General features: G+C 52.4%; 1 protein-coding gene across 5 annotated transcripts in view; it reads right to left on the minus strand.

Moving 5' to 3' along the window:
* POLL (DNA polymerase lambda) overlaps positions 1-18,074 on the minus strand; it is an 18,958-nt gene continuing 884 nt past the window's right edge. Inside the window, exons 1-9 of one of the 5 annotated variants that reach the window (XM_073354566.1) lie at positions 16,935-17,759; positions 14,717-14,885; positions 14,089-14,383; positions 13,249-13,432; positions 9,849-10,172; positions 7,915-8,088; positions 6,661-6,789; positions 1,918-2,086; positions 1-1,327 (exon numbers count right to left, since the gene is read on the minus strand). In XM_073354566.1, coding sequence (XP_073210667.1) covers positions 963-1,327; positions 1,918-2,086; positions 6,661-6,789; positions 7,915-8,088; positions 9,849-10,172; positions 13,249-13,432; positions 14,089-14,383; positions 14,717-14,831 — 1,755 coding nt within the window. In that variant the 5' untranslated portion in view covers positions 14,832-14,885; positions 16,935-17,759 and the 3' untranslated portion in view covers positions 1-962. Of the gene's footprint in view, positions 1,328-1,917; positions 2,087-6,660; positions 6,790-7,914; positions 8,089-9,848; positions 10,173-13,248; positions 13,433-14,088; positions 14,384-14,716; positions 14,886-15,800; positions 15,991-16,618; positions 16,708-16,934; positions 17,760-18,074 lie in introns of those variants that run through there. The other 4 variants (XM_073354565.1, XM_073354567.1, XM_073354564.1 and 1 more) reach the window with 4 other exon arrangements.

Consider the following 18,074-nt stretch of genomic DNA (forward strand, 5'->3'; position numbering starts at 1 on the left):
GAGGAGAGCGGGTGGATTTTATTGTTCTTCCCTTCCAGGAACCCAATTTCCCAGGGTCGTGGCAGATTCTCCACCACGGAGTTTTTAAATCAAGCCAGGCTGCGTTCTCCGAAGCTCTGAGCTAGGGGTATCGGGGGGCAGGTTTCTGGCCGGCCACGCAGGAGGTCAGACTAGATGATCACAGTGGTTCCTTCCGGCCTTGCAATCGGTAACAGTAGCATTCCACTTGCAGCCCCATTCTGGATTTTCCATGAGCACAGCACGAGGGGCACCGATCAGCCTCCACCAGCCCACTGTGGGTGGGAGCAGACCCCCGACTGACGGGTAGGAGACAGCAGCTGTACCAAAGAGCCCGGCGGGAAGTCAGTGCGCATGTCTGGGTTAGTGCCCCAGGGCCTGCCAAGCAGCATTGTTGCTCAGTCGCTTTCCCATCCACGCCGACTCTCCGGGCACCGCTGGAGAGAAATCAGCAGGTGGGTCACAAGCCAGCATCCATCTACATCATCAGAGCGCGGCACTGGAGACCTTCTGGAGAGGACACGGGAGGGGGAGATGAGCGATCCGCCATATGGGAGGAAGGCACGGCGTGCCCACGCTGTGAGGTCCGGTGAGCTCGTGCGTCTCTACGGAGCTACGTCTGCTGATGTGTAACTACCGGGCTCCTGGGATCGGAGGTGCACTGAACTACATTCCAGAACTGGTGACACCCCAACTCCCAGGCCTGGCTGGACAGTCACGAAGTGCCACTAAGCAGCAACAGCAGCCACTGTCCACCAGGGCCACCTCAGAGCGAGCCCGGAGCAGCCCGGTGATATGAGATTAAGGAGTGTCCCCCTTCAGTGTCTGGCAGGGAACCCCCCTTCCCCGCCAGGGCGCTGGTGCCTGCAGAACTCATCGGGCAGCTGGTGGGCTCCCCCATGACACCCTGGAGGGCAGGAAGGATAGGGTTGGTCCCAGCCCCATCACCAGTCCCGCTCGGCAGGCTCCCGGTAGGGCAGCCCCAGCAGCGTGAAGACGTCCCTCTCAGTGGGGGTGGGCAGGACAAGGCCGGGCCCCATCTTGCGGCCGCCGGGGGCGCGCACCACGGCGGCATGGAGTGCATGCTCCGACAGGCTCATGCCCTTGGTCTTGGCCAGCGCTCGCATGGAGCGGTTGAAGTGGGCCGAGCCGGTGAAGTACAGGAGGGCGCAGGCGAACTCGCAGTGGGGCACCACGATGATGTCGAGGCGTCGGTGGCGCCGGCCCGGCCCAGGCAGCCGGCACACGCCCAGATACTTCTTCTGGTTGCCGCTGTCTTCTTGTCTCACCAGGTCATCGGTGAGGAAACCTGCCAAAGGAGCAGCGTGAGAGGAGGGGCCAGGCTGTGACCCCACCCTCTTCCCTGGCTCCTGCTGAAGCATCCCATAATCCACTGCACGGGTCCCTGGGCACCTCCTAAAGGGGGTGCCTGTGCGCTGCCCCTGGGTGCAGCGGGGGCCCTCACCAAGCTGCACCCATTGCACCGGGAGCACCAGCGCTTGCTTGGCCGCCTTTCTACAACGCTAGCGACGAGGATCCTGTTGGAAGCCGACCCCGCCACAGCACCAACCTGGCCAGCTTCCCGAGCTCTGTCCCAGGCCCCCCTTCACATGACCCTAGGACCAGCTGGGGTCCAGCGAGCCCAACATCCTGGCTCAGATAGGGGCCAGGACCAGATGCTGCCGCGGAAGACCCCTGCAGCAGGTACTATGGGACACCCACCCAGAGGGAAAGTCCTCCTGACCCCCAAGGCAACAGACCATCCTGGATTCAGACCTTCAGTGTCCGATCCTCAGGCAGGGCAAGTGCCACGCGCCAGCTGCTCACCCTGACACAAACCCCTTCGCCTCCCATCTCGGAAAGAGCCAGCCAGCCTCCTGGCTGCAAGCACCTACATACCGCTCTGCCGGAGACTGTCAAGCAGCTTGCCGAAGATGCCGCGGTGAGACTGCCCATCAGGGTGGGTAACCAAAACGTCCACATCGCCGCAGGTGGCCTTCCCCCGTCGGTACGAGCCGCACGCCATGCACACCAGCCCAGGGTTCAGGGACTGGGCTGCTTCTCGCACCTTAGGGAAGAGTCACGCGAAAGGGATCAGGAACCAGAGACTAGCGCTCGCCTCCTAATGCCCTGGCCCAGACTCCATGGCTCCCCCACACAAACAGCACCACCTGCTGGCCAAAGCCCGGTGCCTGCACCGAACCTGTAAAAGGCACCACCGCCTTCTGTTCAGCTCCGCTCTGCCTACGCAACACAGCATAGCCACTCGCCCTTCAGAGGCCACCTGCCTCCACACCGGGTGATTCAGGGTACGTCCGCGCAGCAGCTGGGAACTGCCGTGTAGATGGACCCAAAAACGGCAGAGAAAACGTGGCCTGCAGTCACGTGGCGGTCTCAGTGAGTCGGAGTTTGGGCTGCCAACCCCTTTGAGGGGGACGGGATGGATCAGAGTTCATGGGGGACCTTAGCAGCAGAATGCAGAGGGGGGGGAAGCAAAGGCAGGGTATGGGTGGTGGGGACCCCATTAGCCTACAGATAATTAATGGAGCCGCAGCAGGCCTTCAGCTCGGCTTCCACCCATTTCCCCGTGGCTGACTGGGTCTGCTACCGCGGGTCTGCGCTGAACAAAAGCCCTGGAGAGCAACTGAGGACGGAGCCGGCAGAGTTCAGCAGCAACTCACAGGCCGGAGAAGCAGTCACAGCCCCAGGGACAGCCCCAGCCCCTGGCTAAGTGATAAACAATGAGGAAAGAGACAAGGCCCAGAAACAGGCCAAAGGCCAGAATGTCCAGCGGGGCTTCCCACCAAGCTGCTGCGCTGTGCGTGTAGATTTAATGCACGTCCCTCTCCAGGCCTGCTAGCCAAATGCACAGCCTGGCCCCTACCTCGCAGGGCTCCAGAGGAATGGGTCTCTGGCTTGGCAAAACTGGCAATCTAATGATATTAGACACATTTGCCATTAAAGTGCCACTTATTTACAGCCACGCACGGATCACTACAGGGCCTCCCATCCCAAAGGATCCCAGAGATCCTTACAGAGCACAGAAGTTGGGATTGCTTTGTCAGTGCGCTGAAATGCAGCCACCTCTGGGGTGGAACCTGGCAGTACGAGCCAGCCATTTCTGATGGCTTCATTCCGGAAATGCTGGAGCGGTGCAAAGGGCTATTACGGTATTACTGTGCCATTCACTCTGACAGCCACAAATCATTCCAACACCAGCTCTGCCCTCTGCTCTGGCTAAGAGACAATCCCAGCCTGTCCAGAACACAATGGCAGGGGCAGGGAAAGCAAGCTGGGGCTCGAAGGGGGGTGTCAATCTCAGCTGTCCCGAGTCAGTCTCCAGGATCATCCTTCATTAGGGAGAGAGAAACCCATTAACCTTTGCCCCAGAGGTGATCTGAGAAGCCAGGCCGCTTTTCTCATGCAGATCGACCCCTCCCCTGCTCCCTTTCTTGCCTCAAATGAAGATTTCTAGAGAACCACAAGCCCCGGCTGGAGTCTGAAAGCTCCTCAGATCTTGGTGTGAGAGGCAGCAGGGACGGTGGCTAATCCCGTCATTCTCCTGTCTGTCTCCTGGGGCCCAGACCCAGGTGGGGGGGAGACGCGTAATCCCCTCAAACCAACAATAGCCCCACCCCTCCTCCCTAAGGGCCAGTGTTACACCCTAGCGGGCTTGGGAAAGAGACGGCTCGCTCCTGAAATAGCTCTAATCCCGCAGTGGGGATGGCAGCACCGGTGGGGGCGTATTCTTCGCAGCCAGGCCCCGTGGCTGAGTGACAGCGTTGCACTGGCCGCTGCTTCCATGGTGATCACAGAGCAGGAGGGAGCAATGACAGAACGAGCTCTCCCCTGCTCTCTGCTAGTGCAGGGCCAGATTGGGAATTCTGGGTGGCTTTACACACCTGGGACCAAGCATGCCCCCAGGCTGAGCCAGCATCCAGGCGGCAAGGGCGAGGTAAGGCCTTGATGCAGAGTAACATTCTGCAGGGTGGGAAGGGGCAGATACAGCCCATTTCGCTCATACGAGGATTTTTCATCCAATTATGCTGACCCCGGCCTGATGACCAGCAATGGCTGCCCCCCATGAGGCACTCCCAGAATCCTTTGCAGAAGAAGTGCCAAGGAATGGGTACAATGATTTGCATGGCTCAGGAGGACCTGGGTGATGGCAGCTGGTTCCGTGAGAGATCAGCAACAGAGAACAGGCGCTGGAGACTATTCCCAGCCCCGGAGGGTAACGTGCAAATTGCCCCCTTCATAAGTTACAGGAGGCATTAGTGCCAGGGACAGATCTCTACACACACAGACAGACCAGCTCTGTTGGTAAAGGGCCACGTCACCAGCTCTTGCCATCCTGGATTACCAGCGCCAGGGATTTCAACCACAAGATCCCTTTGAATCACAAACCAGCACCCACAATCCAGGCCTGCTGCAGTCTAAACCGCCATGGCAGGGAACGTTCCCAGCTCACGGTGCAGATTATCAGGGCGGAAAACCAGACTCCAGCTGGCCTGGCGGTTGCTGTTGGACTGTGCTCAGCACCAGGCAGAACCCAGACCCACTGCAAATCAAACAGCTTCACCACACGGAAAGGGGCATGACACTGAACTGCTCTGTGCCTCAGATCTGCATCTGCATTAAGCGAGGAAAAGGGGGGTGGGTGATCCTCAGGGAGGTGGGGTGGGGAAGTAGGCACTTTTGAGATCCTCGGATGGAAGTCCCTGACAAAGCACTCAGTTAACCATGCCGCCCTTGGCAGCTCCTCTGAGCAGGGCAGGGTATCTGATGCAGGAAATGTCCTACGCCTTTGCTGGACGCAGGACATGAACTGGAGAAAGAAGTGGTTTGGGACTATTTAGAAAAGCTGGAGGAGCACAAGTCCATGGGGCCGGATGCGCTGCATCCGAGAGTGCTAAAGGAGCTGGCAGATGTGATTGCAGAGCCATTGGCCATTATCTTTGAAAACTCATGGTGATCGGGGGAGGTCCCGGACGACTGGAAAAAGACTAATGTAGTGCCCATCTTTAAAAAAGGGAAGGAGGAGGATCCTGGGAACTACAGGCCGGTCAGCCTCACCTCAGTCCCTGGAAAAATCATGGAGCAGGTCCTCAAGGAATCAATTCTGAAACACTTAGAGGAGAGGAAAATGATCAGGAACAGTCAGCATGGATTCATCAAGGGCAAGTCATGCCTGATTAATCTAATTGCCTTCTAAGGACGAGGTAACTGGCTCTGTGGATGAAGGGAAAGCAGTAGACGTGTTGTTCCTTGGCTTTAGCAAAGCTTTTGACACAGTCTCCCACGGTATTCTTGCCAGCAAGTTAAAGAAGTATGAGCTGGATGAATGGACGACAAGGTGGATAGAAAGTTGGCTAGATTGCCGTGCTCAACGGGTAGTGATCAATGGCTCTATATCTAGTTGGCAGTCGGTATCAAGTGGAGTGCCCCAAGGGTCGGTCCTGGGGCCGGTTTTGTTCAATATCTTCATAAATGATCTGGAGGATGGTATGGATTGCACCCTCAGCAAGTTTGCAGATGACACTAAACTGGGAGGAGAGGTAGATACGCTGGAGGGTAGGGATAGGATACAGAGGGGCCTAGACAAATTAGAGGATTGGTCCAAAAGAAATCTGATGAGGTTCAACAAGGACAAGTGCAGAGTCCTGCACTTAGGACGGAAGAATCCAATGCACCGCTACAGACGAGGGACCAAATGGCTCGGCAGCAGTTCTGCAGAAAAGGACCTAGGGGTTACAGTGGACGAGAAGCTGGATATGAGTCAACAGTGTACCCTTGTTGCCAAGAAGGTCAATGGCATTTTGGGATGTATAAGTAGGGGCATTGCCAGCAGATGGAGGGACATGATCGTTCCCCTCTATTCGACATTGGTGAGGCCTCATCTGGAGTACTGTGTCCAGTTTTGGGCCCCACACTACAAGAAGGATGTGGAAAAATTGGAAAGAGTCCAGCGGAGGGCAACAAAAATGATTAGGGGACTGGAACACATGACCTATGAGGAGAGGCTGAGGGAACTGGGGATGTTTAGTCTGCGGAAGAGAAGAATGAGGGGGGATTTGATAGCTGCTTTCAACTACCTGAAAGGGGGTTCCAAAGAGGATGGATCTAGACTGTTCTCAGTGGTAGCAGATGACAGAACACGGAGTAATGGTCTCAAGTTGCAGCGGGGGAGGTTTAGGTGGGATATTAGGAAAAACTTTTCCACTAGGAGGGTAGTGAAACACTGGAATCCGTTACCTAGGGAGGTGGTGGAATCTCCTTCCCTTGAAGTTTTTAAGGTCAGGCTTGACCAAGCCCTGGCTGGGATGATTTAGTTGGGGATTGGTCCTGCTTTGAGCAAGGGGTTGGACTAGATGACCTCCTGAGGTCCCTTCCAACCCTGATATTCTATGATTCTCTAAGACTCTAAATGAGTCTGGGTCCCGTTTTTGTTTCTGTCTTTTTATTTTCATTGCTGCCCCTGCACTTTCGCCCAACTTGGGACCCAGAGTCCCAACTCTGCTTGGGGACAGGCTGGGAACCTCCTGAGAGCACCCAGCTCTGCAGGCCCAAGAGCATGGGAACCTTTGGGTGTCAGCTCCCAGCTGTTATTCCCTGTTATGGCCGTGGAGCTGGGTTACTTACAGTCTGTTCTATTTCTTTAGCCTCCTCTCGTGGCATACGCTCCAGGAAGTCTTCGTAGTGCTTCAACCCTATGGCCTGCTGGCTGGTCAGAGGAGCCTTGGTGCGGATATCGTCTAGGGTCCGGAAGCCCTGCCCCAGAGCACATGGAGACATTCAGACAGGGAATCACTGCAGGGACTTCGCTCCTCCAATACCCCCACCGCAGGTCTAGGGGGTGTCACAGCTCAGGTGACCAAAGCGGCTGGGCCCAGACCTTACCCAGGGAAGCGACCCTACCTGTACGGCTCCCCCTGCCCGTGGAGACCCCAGCGTGCACAGGACCGTTAGGTTTGCAGCTTGGACGTCACAACGATGAATGCTGCCTCACCACTTGTCAGCACAGCGTCACCGCAGGCCAGCCTGTGATGCAGGTGTCAGTCTAGCACCCAGACCAAGCCTGTTCGATTCCAACATGAAACACCCCAGACGGCCTCTCTTGCAGGCCTAGCCTAGGTTCTAGACTCCCCCCCACCACACACAAAACATTCACAGGCCAGCCCGGGATACACCAACAGCCAAGCCACAGAACTGACGGCTCCCCACAGCTATCCCATGAAACCTTCTCGCCCCCACCCCTCCCCAGAGAGCCACCCTAACACACCGACTTTGCTACCTGCCCTAAAGACCAATAAATACGGGCTCTGGCAAAGCAGAGTAGAGTGGTGAATTCCAAGGTAACAGACCCTTCCCAGAGAATGTCCTGCCATCAGCCCCCGCTTTTATAATGGGGGGCTCCTGCTTGGGCACCTCCTGTGATCTCAGCTGTGGCAGTACGGCCTAGGGAGAGGGGTCTCACACACACGCAGACCTTGAGCCATTTAACGATTTCCAGATCAAACCCAACACCTTCAACCCACTGGAAATACCCAGGCAGCCAGTGCAGTTCATAGAGCCTGAAGTCAAGTGCTCAGAGCCAGACACATTGCTTAGCACACAGGCTGCTGCATCCTGCACCCACTGCAGCTTGGACAGGATTTAAGCAGCAGCTGCATTAGGGCATTACGAGGGGTGACAGAGCAAAGAGGGGAACCCTCTGCTTGCAAAGAGACAGTTCTGAGCAGCCATGCTGAAACACTGCAGGCAGGTCAAATCCTGCCAGCTGAACACCATGAGCAGAGGAATAGCAGGAAGGGTCTCTGCTATGGCCCGACAGGCCTTCTCTGCTCACGGTGTCTGAGAGCACACACACTCCATTGGAAAGGAGGAGACAATGACCTGTTGGTACCACATCTGGGCTGTCTTGACTCCTGCTCCCCAGATGTTGGAGAAGACCTCCAGCACTGCTACGCTCTCGCTGATGTGGTCCAGCTTACGCAGGTGGCCGCTCTCCAAGATCTCCAGGATCTTCTCCGCCATTCGCTTCCCGATCCCAGGAATCTTACAGGCTTCCTGAAGGCAAAGGCAAAAGAGCAGCTGGCTAATGGGCAAGCTGCTGAGCTGCCCCAGGGCGCAGAGACGGGAAAGTCCAGGGGACTGGTTCACACCTCTGAGCCAGGTTAGCACTCAAGCAGTGGGTGGCAGCCCAGGAGCAGCAGGGCCTGGGCTCTGCACACCTCTTGGCCAGTTTAAGGCAGGCTGACTAACTGCCACGTCGTAGGACACAGTGTAACCGTATAACGTTGATTGGACACTTCCCCAGCGCGGACGTAGCAACTGCCTCAGCACGACAGATGTGCATCCTACTCTGCCACTGGCCAAGAGCTGAGGCTTCAACAGAAGGAGAAAGGCCCCTCCCTGAGCTGCTGCAAACTGAATGAGGCAGTAATGGGGGAAGGAGAGAAAGCTGGCTACATCGCCAGGCTCAGCAAGTCGTGATCAATGGCTCCATGTCTAGTTGGCAGCCGGTATCTAGCGGAGTGCCCCAAGGGTTGGTCTTGGGGCCGGTTTTGTTCAATATCTTCATTAATGATGTGGAGGATGGTGTGGATTGCACCCTCAGCAAGTTTGCAGATGACAAACTGGGAGGAGAGGAAGATACATTGGAGGGGAGGGATAGGATACAGAGGGACCTAGACAAATTAGAGGATTGGGCCAAAAGAAATCTGATGAGGTTCAACAAGGACAAGTGCAGAGTCCTGCACTTAGGACGGAAGAATCCAATGCACAGCTACAGATTAGGGACCAAATGGCTCGGCAGCAGTTCTGCAGAAAAGGACGTAGGGGTTTCAGTGGACGAGAAGCTGGATATGAGTCAACAGTGTGCCCTTGTTGCCAAGAAGGTCAATGGTATTTTGGGATGTATAAGTAGGGGCATTGCCAGCAGATGGAGGGACGTGATCGTTCCCCTCTATTCGACATTGGTGAGGCCTCATCTGGAGTACTGTGTCCAGTTTTGGGCCCCACACCACAAGAAGGATGTGGAAAAATTGGAAAGAGTCCAGCGGAGGGCAACAAAAATGATTAGGGGACTGGAACACATGACTTATGAGGAGAGGCTGAGGGAACTGGGGATGTTTAGTCTGCGGAAGAGAAGAATGAGGGGGGATTTTATAATTGCTTTCAACTACCTGAAAGGGGGTTCCAAAGAGGATGGATCTAGACTGTTCTCAGTGGTAGCAGATGACAGAACAAGGAGTAATGGTCTCAAGTTGCAGCGGGGGAGGTTTAGGTGGGATATTAGGAAAAACTTTTTCACTAGGAGGGTGGTGAAACACTGGAATGCGTTACCTAGAGAGGTGGTGGAATCTCCTTCCTTAGAAGTTTTTAAGGTCAGGCTTGACAAAGCCCTGGCTGGGATGATTTAGTTGGGGATTGGCCCTGCTTTGAGCAGAGGGTTGCACTAGATGACCTCCTGAGGTCCCTTCCAACCCTGATATTCTATAATATTCTATGATTCTATGAAGGAAATTACTCCAAAGTGGGGCCTGTCATCTTGCAGAAGCTCAAGGCTCCAGTCCCCTGGCTATTTTCTTACTCCAGCTTGAAGTCTCGAAAATAACACTGATGCTCAATGAATCATATTCAGGCTGACTGAACTGCTCATGTTCACAGCCTCCCATGGCAGGGACCAACTCCAGGGAACTACACGTCTGGAGAGAGGACCAGGTAGCCTTGTGATTAAGGCCCAGGACTGAGAGTTAGGACTGGTCCCTATTCCCAGCTCTCCTGCCGATTTCACTCTGCTCACAGGGTAGCAGGTTTCCGGTTACCTGGTAAGAGGTGACTGGTTTGTGGTAGCTCTTGAGTGCATTGATGGCTTTGGAGTAGCCCAGAGCCCTCCACTTGTCCCCCTGGACGGTGTAGGCTTTTCCCAGCACTTCCAGCTTCTCTGTGATGTGCCGGTTGTGATTCTCTTTCTTGCTGTCAGAGGACTGAGCACAAACCCACTTGCCAGCAGCAGGGGGCACTGTGGTACAGCTGCCATTGGACAGCCCCGATGAGGTCTCAGGGCAACGTCCTGAAATTAGTGCTTCCAGGTCTCCCTGAGTGACGCTGGTCTCTTCCCCTTCGCTTCCTTCGTCATCAGAGCCCCTCTTCAGGGAGAAACAGAAAAGCAGCAATGAAATAATGCCCGTCTCTCTCAAACATTTCCTTTAGGGTGGCAATTCTGCAACAGAAAAGCTTCAAAACAGACTCCAAGGAGAAACTGCTGAGCTTGAATTAATATGCAAACTAGATACCATTAACTTGGGTTTGAATAGAGCCTGGGAGTGGCTGGGTCATTACACATATTGAATCTATTTCCCCATGTTAAGTATCCTCACACCTTCTTGTCAACTGTCTAAATGGGCCATCTTGATTATCACTACAGAAGTTTTTTCTCCTGCTGATAATAGCTCATCTTAATTAGCCTCTTACAGTTTGTATGGAAACTTCCACCTTCTCTGTATGTGTGTGTGTGTGTGTGTGTATATATATATATATATATATATATCTTCTTACTATATGTTCCATTCTGTGCATCGGATGAAGTGGGCTGTAGCCCACGAAAGCTTATGCTCTAATAAATTGGTTAGTCTCTAAGGTGCCACAAGTCCTCCTTTTCTTTTTGCAGATACAGACTAACACGGCTGCTACTCTGAAACCAAACATTTCCTTGGCACTGACCCCAGCATTCCCTGGGGCAGGAAGTCACCACAGAACTAGGGGTAGGGTGACCAGATGTCCCAATTTTATAGGGACAGTCCCGATATTTGGGGTTTTTTCTTATATAGGTGCCTATTATCCCCGCCTCCTGTCCAGATTTTTCACACTTGCTATCTGGTCACCCTAACTAGGGGAGGCGGGTAATCTCCAGTGTGTGCGGGAGTCCTGTTACAGTAGTGGGAATTGCCTGTGTTCTCTAATGATCCATGGCTGTATATACACCCTTACCCCAAATCACACCTAGCTCACACCTAAAGCACAGGGGAAAGAAGCAGCTGCATATCAGGGGAGTGATGTGTGCACACAGAATGTAAAGGGCTTCTGAGGTGACTCGGATGCAAGGGGTTCCACAGATGTGAGATAATAGTGTAATCAGCAGCAGTGGAATGGCCTTTATGTGCTGTAGTCTGCAGCCACTAGAGGGTGACATTGTCACCTAATCAGTGGTACTGCACAGATGCACATGGTGGGTATTAATGCAAAAACCGGTGTTACTGCAGTATTATGGTTGTGCAGTTAAAAAGTCAGGCAATGTAGAAGTTAGTGTTCAGAAAGCATGCACCAGCTGTGTTGCAGTTCCTGGATATTTCATGCCAGGCAGCGTGGCAGAGTTGATATTGTTGCTGGAACATTAAGTGACAAAAAAGCCAGGGAGTGGGAAAACATAAACTGTGCAACCCTAATATTTCTCTAACACCGTTTTTTGCATTTTATTTCCTAGGAAAAAAAATGAATGAAGCCTGGAGCTCAGAGTTGGCAACAAGGCTTGTAAGCTCTTTAAAGCAACCTGTGCAAAATTTAACTAGCCACACCTGAATGCACAGCACACATCCCCTCAAGTGCACACTGGTAGCCTAGGTCAGTCTGTGATTTTCAAATGCTCATCTCTTTGTTAAATCAAAAACATTTTTTCCAAACCTAGAAAAGAGCCTATGGCTAAATGAGGGCTATTTCCAAGCTAAGATTCCAACCTCACCCTTTCCTGCTATGCTTGTGTCTTAAAAGAATGGTTAGAACTTTCTTTAAAGTGTTTTTCCCCCTCACCTAATCCTAAAGACGACTCAAGAAATTTTGCTCAAATGCTTAAAAAGACTGCTTTCCTGCACGGACCAGGCCTGGAAAATGTAATCACAGAAGGTAACTTTATGAAAAAGTTACAAGTCTGCAATCAAATCTCAACCACAGCAGATGCTGCCAAGTAAGCAGTACAATAAAACTCCTCACAAAGCAGGAGGCCTGCAATGGAATCTCTAAGTATATTACAATTGTCCCTAATAGTGGGGTTCGTTAATAGTGATGATTACTATGTCAGCAAGTGACACAAATATCAGTAAAGAGAGGGGAATGCTCTGAAGGGGCCTGGAGAGATTGGAAACATGGGCACAGGAGATTGTGCCTGTAAATATACCAGCTAATATATCTAAGGGACAAGGAGGGAGAAACCTTAACACAGAGGCAACCAGTGGACAGCAAGTTAGGTACTGGCTGCAGGGTTCTGTGCCAGGCCCGGCCGTGGTAACTGGGGGCAGAGACACCACACCACAGTGCGGAGGAGCAGCTCACTCTCTAGGTGGCCCTGGGACGACTATGCCGGGTTTCTGTCTGGAGAGCATCTTACCAAAAAGGTGTCAACAAACAGGAGCAAATTCAGAAAAGGGGGAAAAGATAACGTAAGGTCTGGAGAGGCTGCCTCTGTAAGGTATTATCTGACCACATTACCATAGTACCTGACACCTCTCAATCTTTAATGGATTTATCATCAACAGTCCATGAGGGCAGGAGTGTTATCCCTACCGTGGGGAACTGAGGCCGAGAGGCTAAGTGACTTGTCCAAGGTCATGCAGGAAGTCTCTGGCAGAGCACAGACTTGAACCCAGGTCTCAAGTCCCAGGTTAGCGCTCTAACCACTGGATCATCCTTCCTTGCTCTGAGAGTGACTCACGGGGAAGGAGCCTAACAACCTGGTATGTATATTCTGAGTGCAAGCGATTGGGTGCTGGGAAGCAATATGATCTCTTATAGCTATATGGGTGTTTGAAGGGGTAACCCCATGGAGTGGGGAACTGGTTAGGGTGGGTCAGGGTGAAATATGGGATCAAGTATCAGAGAAAGCTTCCTAGCAGGGAGGTGTCTTAGGCTGTGGAAGTCTCCCCAAGGATGCAGGGGAAACACCCTGTGGAGTTTTTCCAGCTTAGCTTGGCCAAAGCCCTGGGACCTGTTTGGCAGGGAATGGTCCTGCAGGGACAGACACATAAAAGGTGTTTTCCCACCTCCAGCATCCAGGAGAGGCAGAGAGAAGCAATAACAATGACCCTAGACTGAACCCATTGCTGGCACATCACTGAAAACCCCAAACACTGTGCTGCCCTTTTTGCTGGGGTAGAAACCGACACTCCTCAGCCTTGCGAGGCTAGCACGAGCCAACAGAGCAACCATGCAGCATGTGTGTGGGAGGACACTGACCTGTGTTTGAAGGCTTTGCCCCTCCACCTGTCGCTGTACTGAGATGGCTGGGCCCTGAGGCAATATGGCTGCTGTCTGTGCTTCAGCCTTCTGCTCCAGTGCTTCCTTCTCTGGCTGGGGTTGGACAGTCTCACTGCCCAGGAGCTGCTGTTGACCCTTCGGCAGATCCCCCTCCTCCAGGTACCTGCCAGGGGCCAACATGGAGCTGAGCAGATTCACACGCAAGGAACACGAAGACTTCGCAGCCCAAAGCCCAGGCTGGGAAATCCTCTCTCTTCTTTGGGGATGGGGCAAAGAGCTAGCGTTAGCTTTGCTCACCCAAGCTAGAGATTCATTGCTCTGGCTATGCCTGGCTCCCTCAAGCCTCACTGACCTGCCACGTCTAGCCCTTGCTATTCCAGCCCTGGGCTCCTCCTACACAGCTCTGCGGATATGCCTCAGTCCTGACCTGCAGCCCCCCACTATTCCATTCCCGGTCCAGTCTTGCGTTTAACTGCCAGCCTGCTCTCTGCTTTCCATCTGCAATACGCAGAAAATGGTATTTAATTGTTAATCGTTATATTAAAAACATGCCCTTGTTATCTCTAATGAATCAGGAATGCGTCTAGCAGTTACAGCAGGTGACTAAGAATAAGGATTCTTGGGTTCTATTCCCAGCTGTGCTATGGACTCACTGTGTCCCCTTGGCGCTCTGTGCCTCAGTTTCCCCATCTGTGACATGAGAATGATATTGTCCCCACCAGCAAGAGGGTTGCAAGGCATCATATGTGCTCTCTGGGTGAAAGATCAAGATCTCAGCCAATTCGGGCAGGGACAGAGCTGCTGCGGGGGGCTGAATACCTGTCTGGGATGAAGATGCTGTATCCAGTGGTATCCAGCAGCTTCTGCTCTCTAATGCAGAAGCTCAGCCAGGCCGCCTTCACCAGCTGGGTCCCCAGGGGAAGCTTGGCCAGTCTGAGGAGGCGAAAGGCCCGGTCACAGTCCATGTCTTCTGCCACTATGACGTGTGTCACCTCCGAGGAGAGCTGGTTGCAGACGCGACCCCCCCTCTGGACAATCTGCTTGTGAAAGATCTCTGCCCTGGCCTGCCCGATGCCCGCTGGCAGCACGTAGGCTGTGACCGGCTTCAGCCATTCTACAAAGAAGAGGCACAAGGGCAGAGACTCAGTGACATGGAAACAGCTTCCCAAACCAAACAGGTTACATACCTTGCATGGCATTACTGGGACTGTCAGCAGTGCCTGGCCCCAGGATGACAGAGACCATGGGGTGCCCTGGCTTGACACCCAGAGTTGCCTAGCCACAGCCCCGCCCCGCCCCCTCCCCGATATTAGGGTTGCTTGGCACTGAATGACCTGATAGTACTTCAGGACAGATCTCACCCTACATCTGCAGTTAATAAACAGGGACATGGGTCTGACAGACTGTGTGACTGCTCTTAAAGGAGAGGAGTGGGTGCAGGACATACCTTCAGTGCTCCCAGTTTCCTCCTCTTTCAGGACCTTTGGAGGGACCTTCCTCTCTGAGTCATCCCTCATCTTCTTCCTCTTTGGAAAGGCTTTGACAATTCCCCTGGGCTCCATGGATTCTCATTACAGGGTGTCCCCTCCCTGGGCAGGCAGTTAACATTCCACTCACTGAATACCAAAGATAAAGACAAGAATTGTTTAGAATGCCACCATGTGGGCAAACGTGTTTCCCTAACCGAGTTCTCAGAAACAGCTGATCAGTTTTTACTGAAATTTTCCAAAAATATTCAGCCTGAGGCAGACACCCATAAAGGAAAAGTTCAGCTCAACAGCTACAGTTTGGCAAAGTTATAAGCAACTGAAAAGAGGTTCTTATAATGGAACATGTCAGATAATTACCTACAGGAATCACTACCAGCTCCGCATACAGTAATCACCTTATAACCACTTCTCAGGTTAGCAGAGGAACAGATTCCTCCAGCACTGAAATGCAGCCACCTCTGGGGTGGGATGTGGCAACTGTTTAACACTCAGATGCCATCACTACCTAGGACAGCAAAAGAAGGAGAACCTGGTGTCCAGCTTCAGCTGCAAGTGACAATTAGCAAGGTATAAAGTAACTAACTGAATTCATATTTGGTCACCACCACCAGAGTTAACACCCCAAAAATAACATTGGATCTTGCCTCAGGGCAGGGGGCTGGACTACATGGCCTTTCAAGGTCCCTTCCAGCCCTACATTTCTACGCATCTGTGATCTTTGATGACCATCCACAAGTGATCAGGGCCTTAGTTTTCATCCCACCCAAAAGCCAGAACTCTCCAGCATCACTAGCACTATGTTGGAGCTTTGATTCTGCATGGACTCTGAGAGGGTCCAATTCCTGCAGCATCAGGGTTTTGCTTAGAGATCTCTCATCCAAGTACTGAGGCAGCCTGACCCTGAGCAGCTTGCAAGATATAATAAACCCACAGCCAGTCTGGTTCTAACAGGAACACAAGCTAAGTGTCAATACAAGGCCAACACAACCCTGTATTTGGTTTTCAACACTGTAGGGGAAGATTTAACTTAAAAAAAAATACCTGTACATTTTAAAAATTTTAATTCATGAAAATGTTTCTGTTCCTATGAAGTTTTGTCAGACGCTTCCTTTAAAAAATGACATTCTGGGGCCTGAAGTAAAATCCTCTTGAACTCTTGAGAGATTTCCACCATGATTGCAAACAGACCCGAAACCCTGGAGATCGTTATGGGCCAAGAATACTAAAAGTGGGGTTGCCGCACTGATCCCAGATTGGACCACACCACATCCCCGCCAGGCAATTCAGGGTGCAGAGCAAGGTGCTGTTATGGGGGTGGGGCCATCAGAGCTCACTGCAGGCATTTCAAAAGCAACCAGCAGGGTGGATAAAAATCAATTATTTTTTTTTAAAAAATCAAATTGTTTTGATAACATGCTTTTTGAGGAAAACAATCTATCTAAAGATAGTTTTAATTAAGATACATTATAGCTCAAAGATATCTCATCATGGAATAGGGATTATAAATTCAAATTCTATAGTATGAGACAATATATTCATGTAATGTTTAAGAAAAGTTTTGTAAATGAATTCCAATAGTTCATGAATTAGGGACCCAATCTTATGGGGTTCCACAGGCTTCTGTATAGATTATTTATCTTTCTATCTACCCAATGAGACTCAGTGCTCAGTCCAGAAGACACCATCAGAGATGCTTAGTTTTGCAGCTCTCAAACTGTGGATTTGTGTCTCCAGAGGTAACATGCTTGTTAACAGCAAACATGTTTTTAAATAAATACATAATAGATAGAGGTGGGAAATAACAGATCTCAACCCTATTATCCCTCTGCAAATTTGTGTACACAGAGTCAATCCCTTACCTCTCTCTAAAAGTGGAAAGTTTCAAAAAGTTCAATGCATAGAAGATTGCTGGGGGTGGAATAGATCTGGACAAGGAGAAGTCTGGAGATAAATGTGAGAAGTAAGGGACATATGCTTGTTTTGTTAAAATATTATATGTTTGCTGTTGAAGAAAAAAATCCAGAATACTTAACGTTGTTGTTTTAGTTAACTAAAACAATGTAAATGTCTGTCTGGTGATGTTCTCCAAGAAAATCCTCCAAATATTAATAATTAACCTGTTGAATTGGAGATAGTTCACCTCCCAGTGACTTCATAAATAGCTGCTTCAATTACCTTTGGTAAATGAAATAACCAAACAATCGTTCATTTTCTGATATAGCTGTAAAACTCATCCAAAAAGTTTTCAAAATAAATACTGTTTAAAAATGTATAGTGTGCACCTTCTAAAAACTAAACCTCCATCGATCTCTGAGTTGTGAAGAATATGTATTAAGGTTGTAAGAACCAACAAGAATGCACCTTTACATAGAAAACCATGATTAAATCGAGTCTTCCTGACCAGTGATTTAAATCAAATCCACCCTGGCAACCAGTGATTTGGAGGCCTCTATCTCTGGGTCCCAACCCTGAGTCCCGCGCTCAGCGCTTACTAAGGACCAGACCCCTTTAGGGGACCTCACGCCAGGGCCCCAAAAACGGCCACAGCACTGTGGGAAGGACAGGCTGATGGCCTGAGCCACCCACTCCCCTGCTTGCACCCCGCCCAATTCCACCCTCGAGGGGTGATGCCCCAAAACCCCACAGTGGGGATGGGTGGGACTGGGATGGGGCCACCCCAACATCCCAGTACAGTCGGACAAGGGGCCCCCACACCTAGGGGGAGGGGAGAAAGGACCCCTGGTACCCCACACTGGGGGGAGGGACCCCAGCTTGCGGGGGGAGAGGGGGGAGAAGGGTCCCCAGCCCTGGGGGACGGGGGGAGAAGGGGCCCCCATACCCCACACTGGGGGGAGGGACCCCAGCTTGCGGGGGGAGAGGGGGGAGAAGGGTCCCCAGCCCTAGTGGACGGGGGGAGAAGGGGCCCCCAAACCCCACACTGGGGGGAGGGACCCCAGCTTGAGGGGGGAGAAGGGTCCCCAGCCCTGGGGGATGGGGGAGAAGGGGCCCCCATACCCCACACTGGGGGGAGTGACCCCAGCTTGCGGGGGGAGAGGGGGGAGAAGGGTCCCCAGCCCTGGGGGACGGGGGGAGAAGGGGCCCCCATACCCCACACTGGGGGGAGGGACCCCAGCTAGAGGGGGGAGAAGGGTCCCCAGCCCTGGGGGACGGGGGGAGAAGGGGCCCCCATACCCCACACTGGGGGGAGGGACCCCAGCTAGAGGGGGGGAGAAGGGTCCCCAGCCCTGGGGGACAGGGGGAGAAGGGGTCCCCATACCCCACACTGGGGGGAGGGACCCCAGTTTGAGGGGGGAG

Source organism: Lepidochelys kempii, chromosome 7 (genome assembly GCF_965140265.1).
Source record: "Lepidochelys kempii isolate rLepKem1 chromosome 7, rLepKem1.hap2, whole genome shotgun sequence".
In the NCBI taxonomy this organism is placed as follows: domain Eukaryota; kingdom Metazoa; phylum Chordata; order Testudines; family Cheloniidae; genus Lepidochelys; species Lepidochelys kempii.